The sequence below is a fragment of the Daucus carota genome, chromosome 9 (genome assembly GCF_001625215.2).
Source record: "Daucus carota subsp. sativus chromosome 9, DH1 v3.0, whole genome shotgun sequence".
Taxonomy (NCBI): domain Eukaryota; kingdom Viridiplantae; phylum Streptophyta; class Magnoliopsida; order Apiales; family Apiaceae; genus Daucus; species Daucus carota.
Genome location: NC_030389.2, coordinates 23,815,056 through 23,829,934, shown reverse-complemented (window position 1 = coordinate 23,829,934; position 14,879 = coordinate 23,815,056). Strand labels below are relative to the sequence as shown.

Below are 14,879 nucleotides of genomic sequence, written 5' to 3'. Positions count from 1 at the left end.
ATCCCATGATGTGGGCACTTTCGAAGCATCTCCTTGTAGCGTTCCCAAGCTTCACACAAAGTTTCACCAGACAACTGAGAGAATTGAGTGATAGCATTCCTGATTGCAGCGGTTTTAGCCATAGGGAAGAACTTAGTAAGAAATTTCTGAGCCAGATCCTCCCATGTCGTAATAGATCCTGCAGGAAGAGAATGCAACCATCCTTTAGCTTTATCCCTCAGAGAAAATGGGAACAACCTCAATCTGATGGCACCGTCCGTAACACCATTGAACTTGAAAGTGTCGCAGATCTCAATGAAGTCCCGAATATGAGTATTAGGATCCTCAGTCGGAGAACCCCCAAACTGCACTGAGTTCTGTACCATCTGAATAGTGCTCGGTTTGATCTCGAAAGTGTTGGCCTGAATTGCTGGCCTGACAATGCTCGATTGAATGTCATTGATTTTAGGCTCAGAGAAAGCCTTCAGAGCCTTAGGAATATTCACAGCTGGTGGTTGATCAACCATCGTATCAATCTCTATCGTTTCTTCCTTAATTAATGCTTCCTTACGAGCCTGAGAACGTGTTCGCATACACGTCCCTCAAGTACCTGAAACACACACAACGAACTAAAGTGAGAAAAGAATCCAAGTCACTGAACTTTAACGACCACTAATGACAAGCACATAAACTAAAATATAACACCGAGTCCCCGGCAGCGGCGCCAAAAACTTGTTCGCACAAAATCACGCAAGTGTACGTGGTCACAAGTAATATAGAATATTATTCAAGTTCGTACCCACAGAGACTGGTGTATTCAGAAATATGCACTTATGCACCAATGTATGATTATTATTCAATGCTTGGACAAGTATCAAATTGGGTTTTGGTTTTCTACTTAACTAATCCTATTTGAATTATGAAACTAAGAATTATCAACTAAGAGAATACGATTTACTAATGAGAATAAAACATGGGATTCTAGCTTCATTAACAACTTCATTCGGAGTTCTACCTTATTCGATTGTAATGGTTGATAACTAATTAGATAACACGAGACTGATACACGCTAACTGTCGTTATACGTGCACCATACTGCTACACATCCACAATTAAGATAGAAGGTAAACAGACACCAATTATGCTTAGACCCTATATGTCTATAGAATTTGAAAACATAACGGTTGTAGAGCAAGTTATCTATCAAGATTACATAGGGCGATGCAAGATGGGTAAAATCACATCACAAGTCATGTTATCGAACACGAAACCTATGCTCGCATGGCAAGTTCTAAATCAATATATTCACTGTCGCTTCAATAAAGATTAACAAGCAATCTTAGATGTTAGCTACGCATCCAAGACGAATAAGCACAACCAATACGAGGAAATCAAACCATCACATATGAACAAGGCAAATTAACTACTGAAATTCATCGATAAATCCGCTAAAATCCCATGACAATGATTAGTTCATAATCGAACTTCTCATCATCATGGGTTCGAATGTAAACATGGTACTGAATAGGAAAAACAATATCAAAGTACTAGAACAAGAGTTACGAAACAAATCCGAAACGAGCATCCAAAAGTATCGCCTACTTCGAAGAATTACAAAGATGAAATTATGAACTAGATCTTCTCCGTAGCCGTCACGTGCTCCTTAGAATGTTTCTAGGTTATTGCTTTTAAGTCCCCCAAGTCCTCCTTTAAGTTTCCCAGCAAACAGGCCTTTAAACGGATCAAAAACGGGCAAATCGGGCCAAAATTCCCGCTCAGGTCGTGGGGCGGCCGCGCCAGAGTTGGGGCGGGCGCGCCAACGGGGCGGCCGCGCCAAAATTGGGGCGGGCGCGCCAAATCAGCAGCCCTGACACCCAACCTTGTCACGTCCATAACTTTCTCCTCGTGCATCCGATTGCTTCGCCGTTTTTTTTTCAATTAAAGCTATGATTCCCCTCTTCTTTCTCCTTCCAAGAAACCTACACAACACCACACTAAAACATATCAAAAATATCAAAAGCTTGAGGCCATTCCATCAATTTAAGCCAAAACGAAGGCTTCCAAGTGGATATAAAATCCACTTATCAGTATCTCATTACCATGTGTGAATCTTTGACCCACTATCTCAAGATTTTCTTTTTCCTTTAATAAGGAGTCAATCTTGTTTCTGTGTTTCAAACAGAAACTTTTCATCCTTTTCTTTTAAGACTAGGATCATTTCTTTTTCAATTTCAAGAGAACTCTTTATTTGACTTGGATATGACTTTTCTTGAGTCAATGATTCATTTAGAATCTTCAAGTTCAATAGATCAACATGAAGCCCACAATTATTTTCATTTAATTGTGTCTTCTCATTTTCCAATTCTTCAGCTTGAAGTATCAAGGAAACATTCTCAACTTCAAGATTAGTGATGTTGTCCTTGTACTTGTTATTTACAAGCTTTAGGTGATCATTTTGATTATTGAGAGAATTTAGCTCATTCTCACATTTGATCATCGATTCTTTTATTCGAGTCAACTCCTCTTGTTGATTTATACTCGAATTTTTGAGTTTTTCATGTTCCGACCATATCGAAAGAAATCTTTGATCAGCATCACAATATCTACTATTTATATGGACTAGCAAATCAATTAGATCACTTTTAGACATGTCAAGCAGATTTAAGCTAGAATCAATAAATAGATGCATATTGTCTAATACACGTGAGGGACCACCTACCTCTTGGTTCGTAGAGGAATCATCAGTGGAAGTAGATGCGTCATCTGAAGCCATTAAGCATAGATTGACAACTTCTTCACTAGCTTCAGATACTTCTTCATCCTCACTTAGATCCATACCGTTTTCTGCTACGAGAACACGTCCTTTGGCTAGCTTAGGACATTCTCTCTTGTAGTGACCCGGTTGTTTGCATTCAAAACAAACATCTTGCGTCTCCTCTTGAACATGCTCTTTTGGCTTAGGAGGAGTATAGTTGTTGTTGTTGTTGTTGTTGATGTTGTTGTTGTTTGCATTGTTGTAGGAATTTGAATTTTGAATTCCTTTGCCTTTATTATAGCTCGAAGTTGGAAAATTACTCTTGTAGTTAGGAGTGTAATTTTGAGAGTAATTTGGCCTTCCATTAGAGTTGAATACTCTTTGTTGATTGTTTGATTTGAGGAAGCCTTTTTCATATCTTTGAGCTTTCTTTGAAGCACACGACGAAGTTGTCTCGTTAATAGAGCAATCTCTCCTTCATCAAGATTTTGGAGTTCTTCGTTCAATTCTTCGTCGTTATCATCATCATCGATTAATATGGCTTTGAGTGCCATATTTTTCTTTTTGTCTTCTACTTTAGGAATGACAATATCCGGGACATTATCTTCCTCATAGGCACGAAGATTTCCAAATAAATTATCGATGTGATATTCATTGAGATTGTGCATCTCTTTGATAGTTGTAACTTTGACTTTCCAACTCGGAGGAAGAGATTTAAGAACTCGTCGGTTCTTTTCATTTTGCATGTAGTTCTTCCCGAGTTGAGCCAGTTCATCGACAATACGAGTGAATCGAGTCTCCATGTCGATGATATTTTCTCCTTCTTGGAGTTTAAAGTTCTCGTACTCCATAATTAGAGTATCCATACGAGAATCTTTAATATCAGTGGTTCCTTCATAAGTGACCACAAGTTTGTTCCACAAGTGATCAAATAGAGGAGGTCGAGAGCTAGATAGACTTTCGCCGCAACCGATGGTATTTAGATACGCCATTTAGGAACAGTGTTTGTTGTGCCTGTAGATCTGAAAATCACTAAACAAACACGTTAAACAGCATTGCTCTGATACCAATTGTTAGGTCCGGATAAAGGCGTAATTAAGCTAGAAGGGGGGTTGAATAGTTTAATGTCCAATTTAAAAATTATAAATGCCTTTTTAAAATATTTTCCTGGTTTTAAATATTTTTACCGAGTTGTTAAGCAGTTATAAGTGCGGAAGAATAAAGCAAGGCAAGTAAATACCACACGTTCGATTTTATCCTGGTTCGCGATGGCGCAACCTCTAATAGATTCGCTCACCCCTAGTCCAGTCCCCGAGCTCCTCTCCGGACTCGAGATTTTTCACTATAAGTAAGATGTACTCCTTATAGCTGGCGGAGAAGCCTTGACAATCTAGACTTACAAATATTTATCTTGGTTCGTAACTACCCGTTGCAACCTCACAATAAATGTAAAAACCTCTACGTGACTTATCGTAGAACGTAACTTCCCGTTACTTCTTCAAAGTCGGTGTAGAACCTTGGTGTAGTCTTTGTACTTCTAAGCTTTTTCCGGTCTTGGATCTTAGGTCTTAGGTCTTGGATCTTTTCTTTTCTTCACGGTGCAGAGACGACTAACTCCCCGTCAGTACGTCTAGGACTTGGGTCTTAGAACAAGAATCACCTCACTTCACTATCACCTAACTGCAAGAGTTAAAATACAATATCTACGAAATACAACAGTTGTAGAGAATATGGTTGTGGACTAGTATGTTAATGTACTAGACCAAGTATGACAATAATATTCAAATAATAAATATTATAGTCACGAAGATGTATACTTTCTTTAGATCTAACAAAGGTGATAAAGTATACGGTCAATTATTCCAAATGGTTTAATTGGGAGTAATTTAAGAAGTCTTTCCTTTTAAGCTACAAAGCTTTTAAGACTTCACAAGTATTCTTATCTTTTGATACAAAAAGATAGCAAAAGAATACTTGAATTACAAGAGCTCTGTATTTAAGATAGAGATAAGAGTATCGGAGATTGCAACTGGGAATCCTTCTTTTAGCTTCGTTCACAACTTTATGGTATAGCCAATAAAAACTAAACTACAAACAATATAAGGTTGGCTAACCTCGTTAAGTTGTGACCTTGGAAGACTAAGGATATAGAAAGCTTTTACGAACTTAGTTCGTATATTCGATATTTTTCCCGAGACAAATAAAGTTAAGTTAGATGGGAGATCGAATGTGTTTTCTTCAACTTCTTTTAAAGTTTAGCCAAGATAGTAACAACAATAAATAGAGGGCTAAACTTTCTTTTAGAAGTTGTAGTGAATAAAAGTTCGTTTGTCGTATATATAACTTCCACGCAACGCTAAGGCGATAGATGGAAGAACGACGATACTTTTATCACAAAATATATCTCGTAGAGAGAGAGTGAAGTACTCGTTTGATTATAGTTCAAAGTTTTTAGTCCCTTATTAGAGATAATGAGTACTTCCACGAACTTAGTTCAAGTCTTTGTTCCCTTATAAGTGGGAGACCGATATGACTAATAATATCTTGAACTTGTTTGAAACTTTTGGACTCGTATAGAGATCCGGGATAAAGAATTTGTAAAGATGAAGAGAGTTTTAGGCACAAAGATCTTTATAACAAATATGGTCGGTAAGACACAAATATGAAGCTAAAAATAACCACTTAGAGAAAATACCCGGAAAAGTTCGTCGGAAAAATTCGCCGGAGGTTCGGTTGGATTTAGGCACTAGAACGAACTTGGGGAGCCCTTACAGAGGCTTACAAGTGGTGGTGGATGAGCTTGGTTGGTGTGTGAGAGCTTGTGTATCAAAACCTTGTATATAACGATATATCTTAAGAAAGAAGGTTTTGGAAGATGAAGTATTTAGAGAGAAAGTGTATAAACTTGGAAACTTGAATACTTCTAAAAATTCTGAGCACTTCAATGGCTCTTAGCTTGGTAGAAATGGGTTGGGGGAGGGTTGTATTTATAGGCAAAGTTGGTGTGAAAAAGAATTATCAAAATAAAGGAAATTTGAATAATAATTCAAATTAAAGTGAAAGCCTTACACCTTTGTCCCCTTGTCCCCCACAAGTTTAAAGTAGCTTTATGTAAGAGTTGACTCCCAACAAGTAACAAAAATCTCAGCACCTAAATGTTCTAGAAGAGCGGCACGCTTATCGAGATAACGGTAAAAACCGTTACAATAAATAATACGATTTTTCGAACGATATCAATAAATTCCAAAAAAAATTATGATAAATCATAAGATAATGGAAAATGGTGACCTGAAAGTTTTGGTCAAATTTGGTCAAAGTTGACTTGGTCAAACGTCCAGTCAAAGGTGTGAGTCAACCCCCTAAAAGTGGTTCCCGGATCAAACTTCTCTGAAAATTATGAAAATTTTACTATGCACTAAAAACATTATTTACATGATCCATCTTAAGTTTCAAGTCATTCTAGCAAGTGGAAGTATTTTATTTGGATTTAAAAAGATAGAAACTGGTTTCCGGTTTTGAATAAAATACGATTAGCCTTACAAGAGCTGAGGCAGATCTTTGGCTAATATTTTGACTTGAATAAATACTTTGAAATATATTTCCTTGTAATATAAATACTTGAGTTTTGAAGGAAATATTTTTGAGAGATTAAACTAATTTATTCCGTAAGAAAATAAATTGAGTTTGGAATAAATCATTTTAAACTATAAGACTTGTGAGATAAGATGATGTCTTTTAAAATAAATGTCAAAATAGTATTCTAAAGAACATAATGGATGTATATTCCTTTTTCAAACTTCTTTGCATTTTTGCTTTTGCAATTGTAAAACAAGAGAATACCATTAATCGATATTTCTCGTCCGATAAATTGCGGATGTAAAATCATTTTGAATACTTCTATATCATAAAACATTTTGGATGAGTAATAAGTATAAATATATTTTTGAGCTAGAATTGACTTTTTGACTTTTGATGAAATCAATTGAATAATATGACTTATTGGAGAGGATTCTAAGTGAATTTAAATTTTATGATTATTATAAAAATACCAAAATAATCTTTTATCGAAGATGTCCTTTCAATATCCTAATGAAGGACACGTAGAGAAAGTTTCTTTGAGCGGTATTAAAAATGTTGGTAATATATCTCTATTAACGTACATAGAAAACAAACTTCTAGGTATTTAGTATTCATTTTGTTGACTTGCTGACGTGCTGTAAGTCTAAATGTAAAGACAACTCTATCTGTTACATAGGGATGAATGGATGACAACTCAATAATAGAATAGGACAAGTAAATAGTACTGCATCTGTACCGGAATCAGAAGATACGAAGATGAAAGGATATCTTCGATATACAATTATTTATATATTTGCTTTGGTATTTGTGTTAGGTCCAAAGTATCGTAGAAGGGGGGGTTGAATACGATACTCACTACAATTTAAAATTTTTTCGAATCTTGCGGATAAACAAATTGCAGTTCTGTAATGTGTTTCGTGTTTCGGATATATATCGAGTCGGTTTCTGAGGATATGAAAATATTAAACCAACACAAGGTATAAATGCATATTGATAAATACCTCGAAGGGTGCTATAAATCCAAACCCGAAGGTTCGGCTACAATGGCCACTACTCTCAATATTACAAACTCTAACCACTACAGATATTTCTATTACAAAGCTAGGCTAGGGTGTATGTATAATGGGAGTAGCCGTGCAGAGCACTTGGCCATTTCATCCCGAAGGATGGACAATGAATTGTGAGAAACAATCCACATATTTATAGGCTTCATAAACTAACTATGGTTAATGAGTTTGTCCTGGACGAATTCAAAATAAATGTGGTTAAAACTTGAGTTCGTCCCGGAATTTGCTCCTCCTTGCACTTGCGCCTCCTGTGTTCACGTTGAGTCATTTTGACTTATTTAAGATCAAGAAACAATTGAATTGGCGCCACCCCTTGTGAACTTGCGCCAAGAGTGATCACTTAGGGTCACTTGTACTTCAAAAATTATTCTAAGTGAGTTTGCGTCAGGAGGGGTGGAGTTGCGCCCATGTTGAACTTGCGCCTCCATTGCCTCCTGTGAGATATCTTTGACTTAGAAAAATAATTAAGTTAATTAATCTTGCGCCAACAGTGTAATGCATCCACTGTTCTCTCTCCTAAGACCACAAATTTGCGCTCCATAGAGTGTACCAGCTTCCTTGTTATCTCTCCTCAAACTGGCGCTTGGCCAAGTTTTATGTGCACACTGTTATCACTCCAAGTTAAATGATACAACCACGGTTGATCTAACCAACTTGCGCTGCTAGGGTTAAAGACTAGGGAGAGCACCACTTGCCGCGTCACTAACTCGCGCTAGTATGTAGTGTGTGTCTGTTATCTCTCCTGTGAAAGTAAGTGGCGCTAGTATGTTCAGGAGAGTGTATATATGTGTGAGTTTTGCCTTGGTTTAATTTGATCTCATTCCAACTTGCGCTCCACTCTATATATACACTATTGTTATCTCTCCTACCATGGTTAATATATGTGTGCATGGCTTCAGTGTACAACAGGAGCTTAAAGAGAGTGAAACCCTAGCTCCATGGACACATGACATCATCCCAACATGCAAACCCTAGGTTCACTAGTACAAAAATGACTTTCCGCGTCGCCACTTCAGCGTCGGTTAAAGACAAAACCGACGCTATAAATACTTTTATGTGTCGGTCAGGCAAAACGACGACGCTATAGATACTTTTATGCGTCGGTCGGGCAAAACGCCGACGCTATAGGTTCATTTGCAGCATCGGTCGGGAGAACGCCGACGCTATAGGTTCACCTGTAGCGTCGGTCAAGAGAATGCCGACGCTATAAATTCACTTGTAGCGTCGGTCAAGAAAATGCCGACGCTATAGGTTCACTTGTAGCGTCGGTCAGAAGAATGCCGATGCTATAGAGTCACTTGTTGCGTCGGTCAGGAGAATGCCGACGCTATAGAGTCACTTATTGCGTCGGTCAGGAAAATGCCGACACTATAGAATCACTTATTGTGTCGGTCAGGAAAATGCCGACACCATAGGTGTTCTATTGATTTCAAAATTATATTAAAATTATATTTATAATTACACATGTACACACGTTCCTGTTCATGATTGGCGTTCGCAAAATATGAGTTGCGTGCCGGGTAGTCAGAATTCACCATTTGCTCTCATATAAGCACTATTTGATATTCTTTCTTATTAATATATAATATAATTTTTAAATTTTAATTAAAATGATATCATATATGATATAAATAAAAATATATTATATATAATATAATTTCAAAAAATATAATATATATAATAAATACTATATATAATATAATTTCAAATTATAATATAATAAATAATTAAAAAACTTTTTTATTATTTTATTGAAATAAATTTAGGTTTTTAAATTTATCTCTTTAATTTGATGATAATATAAATTAATGAATATTGATATTTTTTTAAAATCAAATTGTAATAATAATTGAAAATTTATATGTAATATAAAAATAAAAATAGACTTCCGCTGATTGCTGGAAAAGGAGGAAATTATGTTAAAGCCCAAGATGTTGTGTCATAAAGAACTAAAGCCCAAGATTCTAAACCTAAGTCCAGAGGACCAGAGCACATAAGTCTCGTCGCGTGTTTACACACTAGTCAAGGAGGACTCTCATCTCACCAAGATCTCCAACGGCCGACGAAAAGATGAGTAAAATGTCGTCTTCATCATCTTGTAGTGACAAAATTAGGACAGAAGGATCCAGAAGGTAAAGTTAGGAGAGACGCCGTCGTTTCAGGGAAGGAGATGCATTGATTATGAACTTTCTTGAGATCATTCAAGTTTATTTTTGACTATGTACTTGCTTCAGATAATGATCATGTAAGTGTTTTTTGAAGTATGCATTGATTGTTAACTTGCTTTGTTGAAGTTATTTTCAAGTCCTATCTCTCGCAGATGTTTGCGGAATTGAATTGTTAGTGTAATTGATGTATAGCAGTGGATTTGTTGTTTATAGATGATTGTATCATATAGAGATGGACTTAAGTTGAATTTTTCTATTATGATCATAATTTCTGATTTTTTAATTATCCAAGTTTTTTATTCGGCCAGCTAAGAATGGGGGTGAATCATTTTCTTGCGAGGTTAAACAGCTCAGGGTTCTTACAGACTCGAGGCTTTCTTTGTACTATTTTTGGGGGTACTGCTGGGAGATATGAATGAATGTTGTGCTGGAGCAGGTACACTAGTTTAAATAAATATCCTATCATGTTCTTGTCAATTAGCTATGTTAATTGCACCTGTCTGAAATTTTTAAGTTATTGAACTGATGATTTTTATTGTGCATTATGACCGTTAAATAACTCCAACAAAGAACATTGGCCTCCCCGACTCGTTGCTTTCACATTTTGTTTGTTATTTATTGTATTGGACCAAATGGATCCTGGTATTGACCGTCAAATCTCAGATCATGCCTTATGTATGCACTGATTACTTTCCAGGTGATCTGCAGGGTCTGGCACCTTTTTTACACTGTGATAACTCCAGCAGTTATCTGCCAAATAATGTATGGTACACGTAGCCTTTTCCCAGATGTAAGTCTGAAGTGATCTTCCTTCACATATGTTTCATTTTCACCATGTAACAGAGTTGGTTTTTAATTTTAACTCTCTTAGACTATCATCTTCTTTGATACAATGAGTGATTAAAATAGGAAAAGTACTTGTTACTGTTAAACATTAATTTATCTTGTAATAACAGGGGGGAGGGGGCACTTTATCATTGATGTTTTACAACCATTTTTTTTGTTTTTGAAACATGATGCTTTACAACCTCATATTTACTGTTATTAGATTATTTGCAGACTTAAAAAAAATATACAACTTATCCCTGATATATTTTATTTGACTGACATGTAATATCTGCCATGAGGATGTTAATGGCTGAAGATTCAAACAATGTTGTTAGTAGTTCTTTTTTGCTTGAAGATGATTCAAGGTTAAAGATGAGACAGTGAAATGCAATCACAGTATAGTATCTATTTGACTGTAGTATGTTTGTGTTAAATCTCAATGGTGGGTGCTTTGTGGAGACATATTTGTTATTGTAATAAATAACTATGTAATACTTTTTTATTAATAAGATTGAATTGATGGTTTATCTTTTTTATGTGTTTTGAGCTTATTCTTTTGATCATAGTAAATTGCTAAATGCTAAAAAAAACAAAAATATTTTTTTTTACAAAAAAATACTTTAGGCGTCGATTATTCAAACACCCGACGCAATTGGTAAGAACCATAGCGTCGGCGTTTTCCAGAACCGACAGGATAGATAGCAGCAACAACGTCGGCATTTTTTAGAACCGACGCAATAGATAGGACCAACAATGTCGGCGTTTTCCAGAACCGTCGCAATAGATAAGTGTAATAGCGTCGGCATTTTCAAAAACTGACGAAATAGCTATCCCAATAGCGTCGGCATTATTGACCACCGACGCTAATGATCAACCAAAAGCGTCGCCAACGTAACCGACGCTGTAGACCTATACCTATAGCGTCTCCTACATTTGCAATGCCACTTAACCGACGCCTTAGGGGTTATTTGACCGACGCTGAAAGTCCAGTTTGTACTAGTGGTTGTAGTAGACATATGACATCATCTCCATGCATGCATATAATATAATATATAATATATTATGTTGTGATTATATTAATAAATAAAAGTATATATAAATATATACACATATCTAGGGTAGCACTCCATAGCATACCCTCTTATATGGAGTTACGTAGCACACCATTATAAATATATACATAATATATATTCTATTATATTTTTTATGAAATATAATTTCAAATTTGATTATTAAACCGAAAACGAAGTTATACAATTTTTTTATTCCAAAGATCATCTAAAATTATGCAATATCTCAACATGATTCTATAACAGAATAATAATCATCCAGAATTATTCTGTTGTAGAATCAGTTTCGAAAATATACTTTTTTTAATTAAATTTTAAGTGTTAAATTACTTAAAATAGATTTATTTTGTAGTATTTTATATTAGAATCACGTTTTATATTTATTCTATAACAGAATTTATAATAAAATTGATGATTTATAGTGGTGCGCTATGTAACTCCATATAAGGAGTCCCTCTCTTGAATGGTGGCCCACATATCTATATTATTTATATGAACATATGATTAGTCCATATTTTTGCATATTTAAATGCTTATCTTTTGTTTATTTTCGTAGTATTAATCGCTTATTTATTTTATTTCAGGAAATCGTAGATAAATAAAGAAAGAAGAAGAAATGCAAGAAAAAGAAGAAAAAAAAGAATTGGCAAGTAAGGGACACATGGAGGGCCACAATCTTCCCAACACACAAGGCACATGGATGGTCAAGATTGAGCCACCCTAACCCTAAACCCTAATTCTTTAGTTATAAATACCCCTTTCCTTTTACTTGTAATAACGAACCTAGCCACCTACCCACCTTTTCTACCTAGTCATTTCTATAGTTAGTATCTTAGATAGATTTACATTTTGCTAGCCCAAATTTCCTTTCCAAGCTTGTATACACTTTTTAATTTATATGCAAATCTCTTTTAGCTTAATCTTGTATTGTCTTTTTAATTTATTTTCTCCAAGTTGTATGATTCTTTTAAGTACCACCACGTGCTTTTTAAGCTTTTGGGAAATGAAGAATCATTGAGCTTGTGATTAGTGTAGATCTCTTACTTTTTAAATTTAATTTTTGGTAGAAACTTAAAACTCTAGCACAAAAGATGATTTGTGTGGGGGTTAAATATTTAGAATTAATGGCTACCATATATTAGTGTTAATTCGGGATTTAGGTTTTTATTTAAGAAGATCAGCAGCCATTTTGGTTAAATCACTCGTTTGGTAATTGTTTTATAATAAAATTACTCACACCCCTGTTTCTTGTTTCGTTAGTTTATTTTCTTTTAATTAGGAGTAAACCCACCTTATATGCTCGCAATACACAACTGCCAGTGCTCTGTTTTTGCTCCCGTTTTGGTTTCTGAGTTGAATCTTGCCGAGTCTCCACCGAGTTGCCGAGTCATTCATTGGGTTTTATTATTTTGTTTGAAATCTTGAGTTTTGTTTGTCCTGTTTTCCGAGCTGCTGTACTATGTTTAATTGTCTTTGTCCAAAGCTGATTTACTGTGTTACAACAGAGTCGAGTTTAGCTGAGTTCTTTGCCTGGAATTGATTGATTGTTTATAGATTTTAGTTCAGGGTTTTTAGTCGCCGATTGCTCTGCTTTTCTTGTACTGAGTTCCCCTGTTTCATTTTCTTTGCTCCGCTGGTTTCCGAGTTATGGTCGCCAGTGTTTCACGAGTCAAGCATGTCTTCAGTTAGAGTTTTGTTTGTTGCTGCGATTTCTGGTTTAAATTGTGAGTAGTTTGCCGAGTTCATCAACGAGTTTGCTGCACTGTGTTTGTCGAGTCAGTCCCGAGTTTCGTTTTCGAGTCGCAAGTATGTTGGCTGGGTCTAGTTTTGGCTGCTGGCGTCTGTTCTTAAATCGAGTGTTTAGTTTTAATTGCTATGTCAAATACTATTTAGTTGAGTTTTCTACTGTAATCATGCTGTTAAGTTTTGTGTAGTAGAGTAGTGTCGAGTTGCTCTGAAATTGGTAAGCCTCACCGAATCGAGTTCTGTTAGTCTCGAGTCACTGGTTTTTGGTTTTTCTTTTTTCTTTTTGTTTTATTTGAATAAGTTACTGAGTATCTTGGCTGGCTTTCGATAAGTTTATATGTTATTGTTTGGTTTACTGCGTTTTAGTCAAATCACCTGCTCATGCCTTGTGTTGTTTTAATGTTGCTTGCCGAATCAATTGAGTACTGAATATACCAAGTTTCGGGGTGAGATTTAATTTAATAATAATTATCATGTCCACATTTTGTAAAACTAGTTAGTAATTATTTATTTTAATTAAATTTCTCTTTAGACTTAATTTTAGATTTAATTTAGAAAAAACTTTTTCGCAAATTAATGTTCTAATTCGCCTAGATTTAAAAATAAAAGGTTTGTGAAAAATATTTTAATCTCTGTGGATCGAATCTTAAATATTAAAACGGTGATCGTGCGCTTGCGATTTATAAAAGGTATAATTTCTAGCACATCAACATATAATAATATATATGTACATATATTTAAATATATTCTCATATATTCAAATATATATAATATATAATTATATGTAAATACATCTATATATAAATATATATAGAGATATATATATAGTTATTTATAAATATAAATATAAACATAAATATATAAAGAAAAGTATATATATATATATAAATAATATTTATACAAACATATAGTAATATATATATATACACATATATTTAAATACATTCTCATATATTTAAATATATGAGAATATATTTAAATGTTCCAAAACCACGGTTGGATAACTAGCTTATCCATCCAACTCATCTCCAATCGTCCAAAAAAAGGCAATCAACGCACAGAAATCAATAAAGAGATTGTGCTTACGCTGACTCAAAAAAGCGTTTACGCTCTTTAATATAGCGTAAGCTCTGTTTACGCTGTATTATACAGCGTGTACGCTACTTTATACTTTTTCTTCCTCCACAGCTTCTCAAACACGCCTTGTTCCTCCTATTTACTCCCTCCATCCCACAATACATGTCACTTTGACTTTTCTTACGTAATTTGAGGTGCAAATAAAACATATGTCTATATATTATTTTTCAAATTTTCTTTTTCTGAATAAAAATACGGATGTTATACTTTTATTCAGAAAAAAAAAATTTGAAAAATAATGTATAGAAGTATGTTTTATTTGCACATTAAATTACATGCAAAAAGTCAAAGTGACATGTATTTTGGGACGGAGGGAGTACCATTTTTAGAGCATACAAATCCAATACACACCAAATACACAAAACTTATAGTTTGAAGCTTAGATCTTTATTGCAGTTTAGAAGCTTATACTTTGAAGCTTAATTAGATCTTTATTGGAGTTTAGAAGCTTATACTTGGAGCTTAATTAGATCTTTAATGAAGTTTAGAGCTTGAAATTTGAAGCTTGGAGCTTGGACTTCTTTATCAAGGTTAGATTTCTATTATTCTC

The 14,879-nt window shown here is 34.8% G+C and overlaps 1 protein-coding gene and 1 non-coding gene across 2 annotated transcripts; one reads left to right on the top strand and one right to left on the bottom strand.

Annotated features, from left to right (window-relative positions):
* On the top strand, nt 1-107 carry LOC135149786 (small nucleolar RNA R71). The gene has a single exon (XR_010288001.1). It is a non-coding gene; the product is annotated as a small nucleolar RNA R71 (small nucleolar RNA).
* A 2,027-nt stretch (nt 108-2,134) lies between these two features.
* LOC135149506 (uncharacterized) lies at nt 2,135-3,726 on the bottom strand. Its single transcript, XM_064085234.1, has 2 exons — nt 3,113-3,726; nt 2,135-3,035 (listed from the first exon to the last, which is right to left on the bottom strand). Exons 1-2 carry the CDS (start codon nt 3,724-3,726, stop codon nt 2,135-2,137), a joined length of 1,515 nt encoding a protein of 504 aa, XP_063941304.1.
* Nucleotides 3,727-14,879: the final 11,153 nt, after the last annotated feature.

Bases quoted from the DNA above. Each gene is read 5' to 3' on its own strand.
- LOC135149506 (XM_064085234.1), bottom strand. From the start codon at position 3,726: ATGGCGTATCTAAATACCATCGGTTGCGGCGAAAGTCTATCTAGCTCT. The intron at 3,036-3,112 runs GTATTCAACTCT...TCCAACTTCGAG, and splicing joins AATCAAACAATCAACAAAGA to CTATAATAAAGGCAAAGGAA.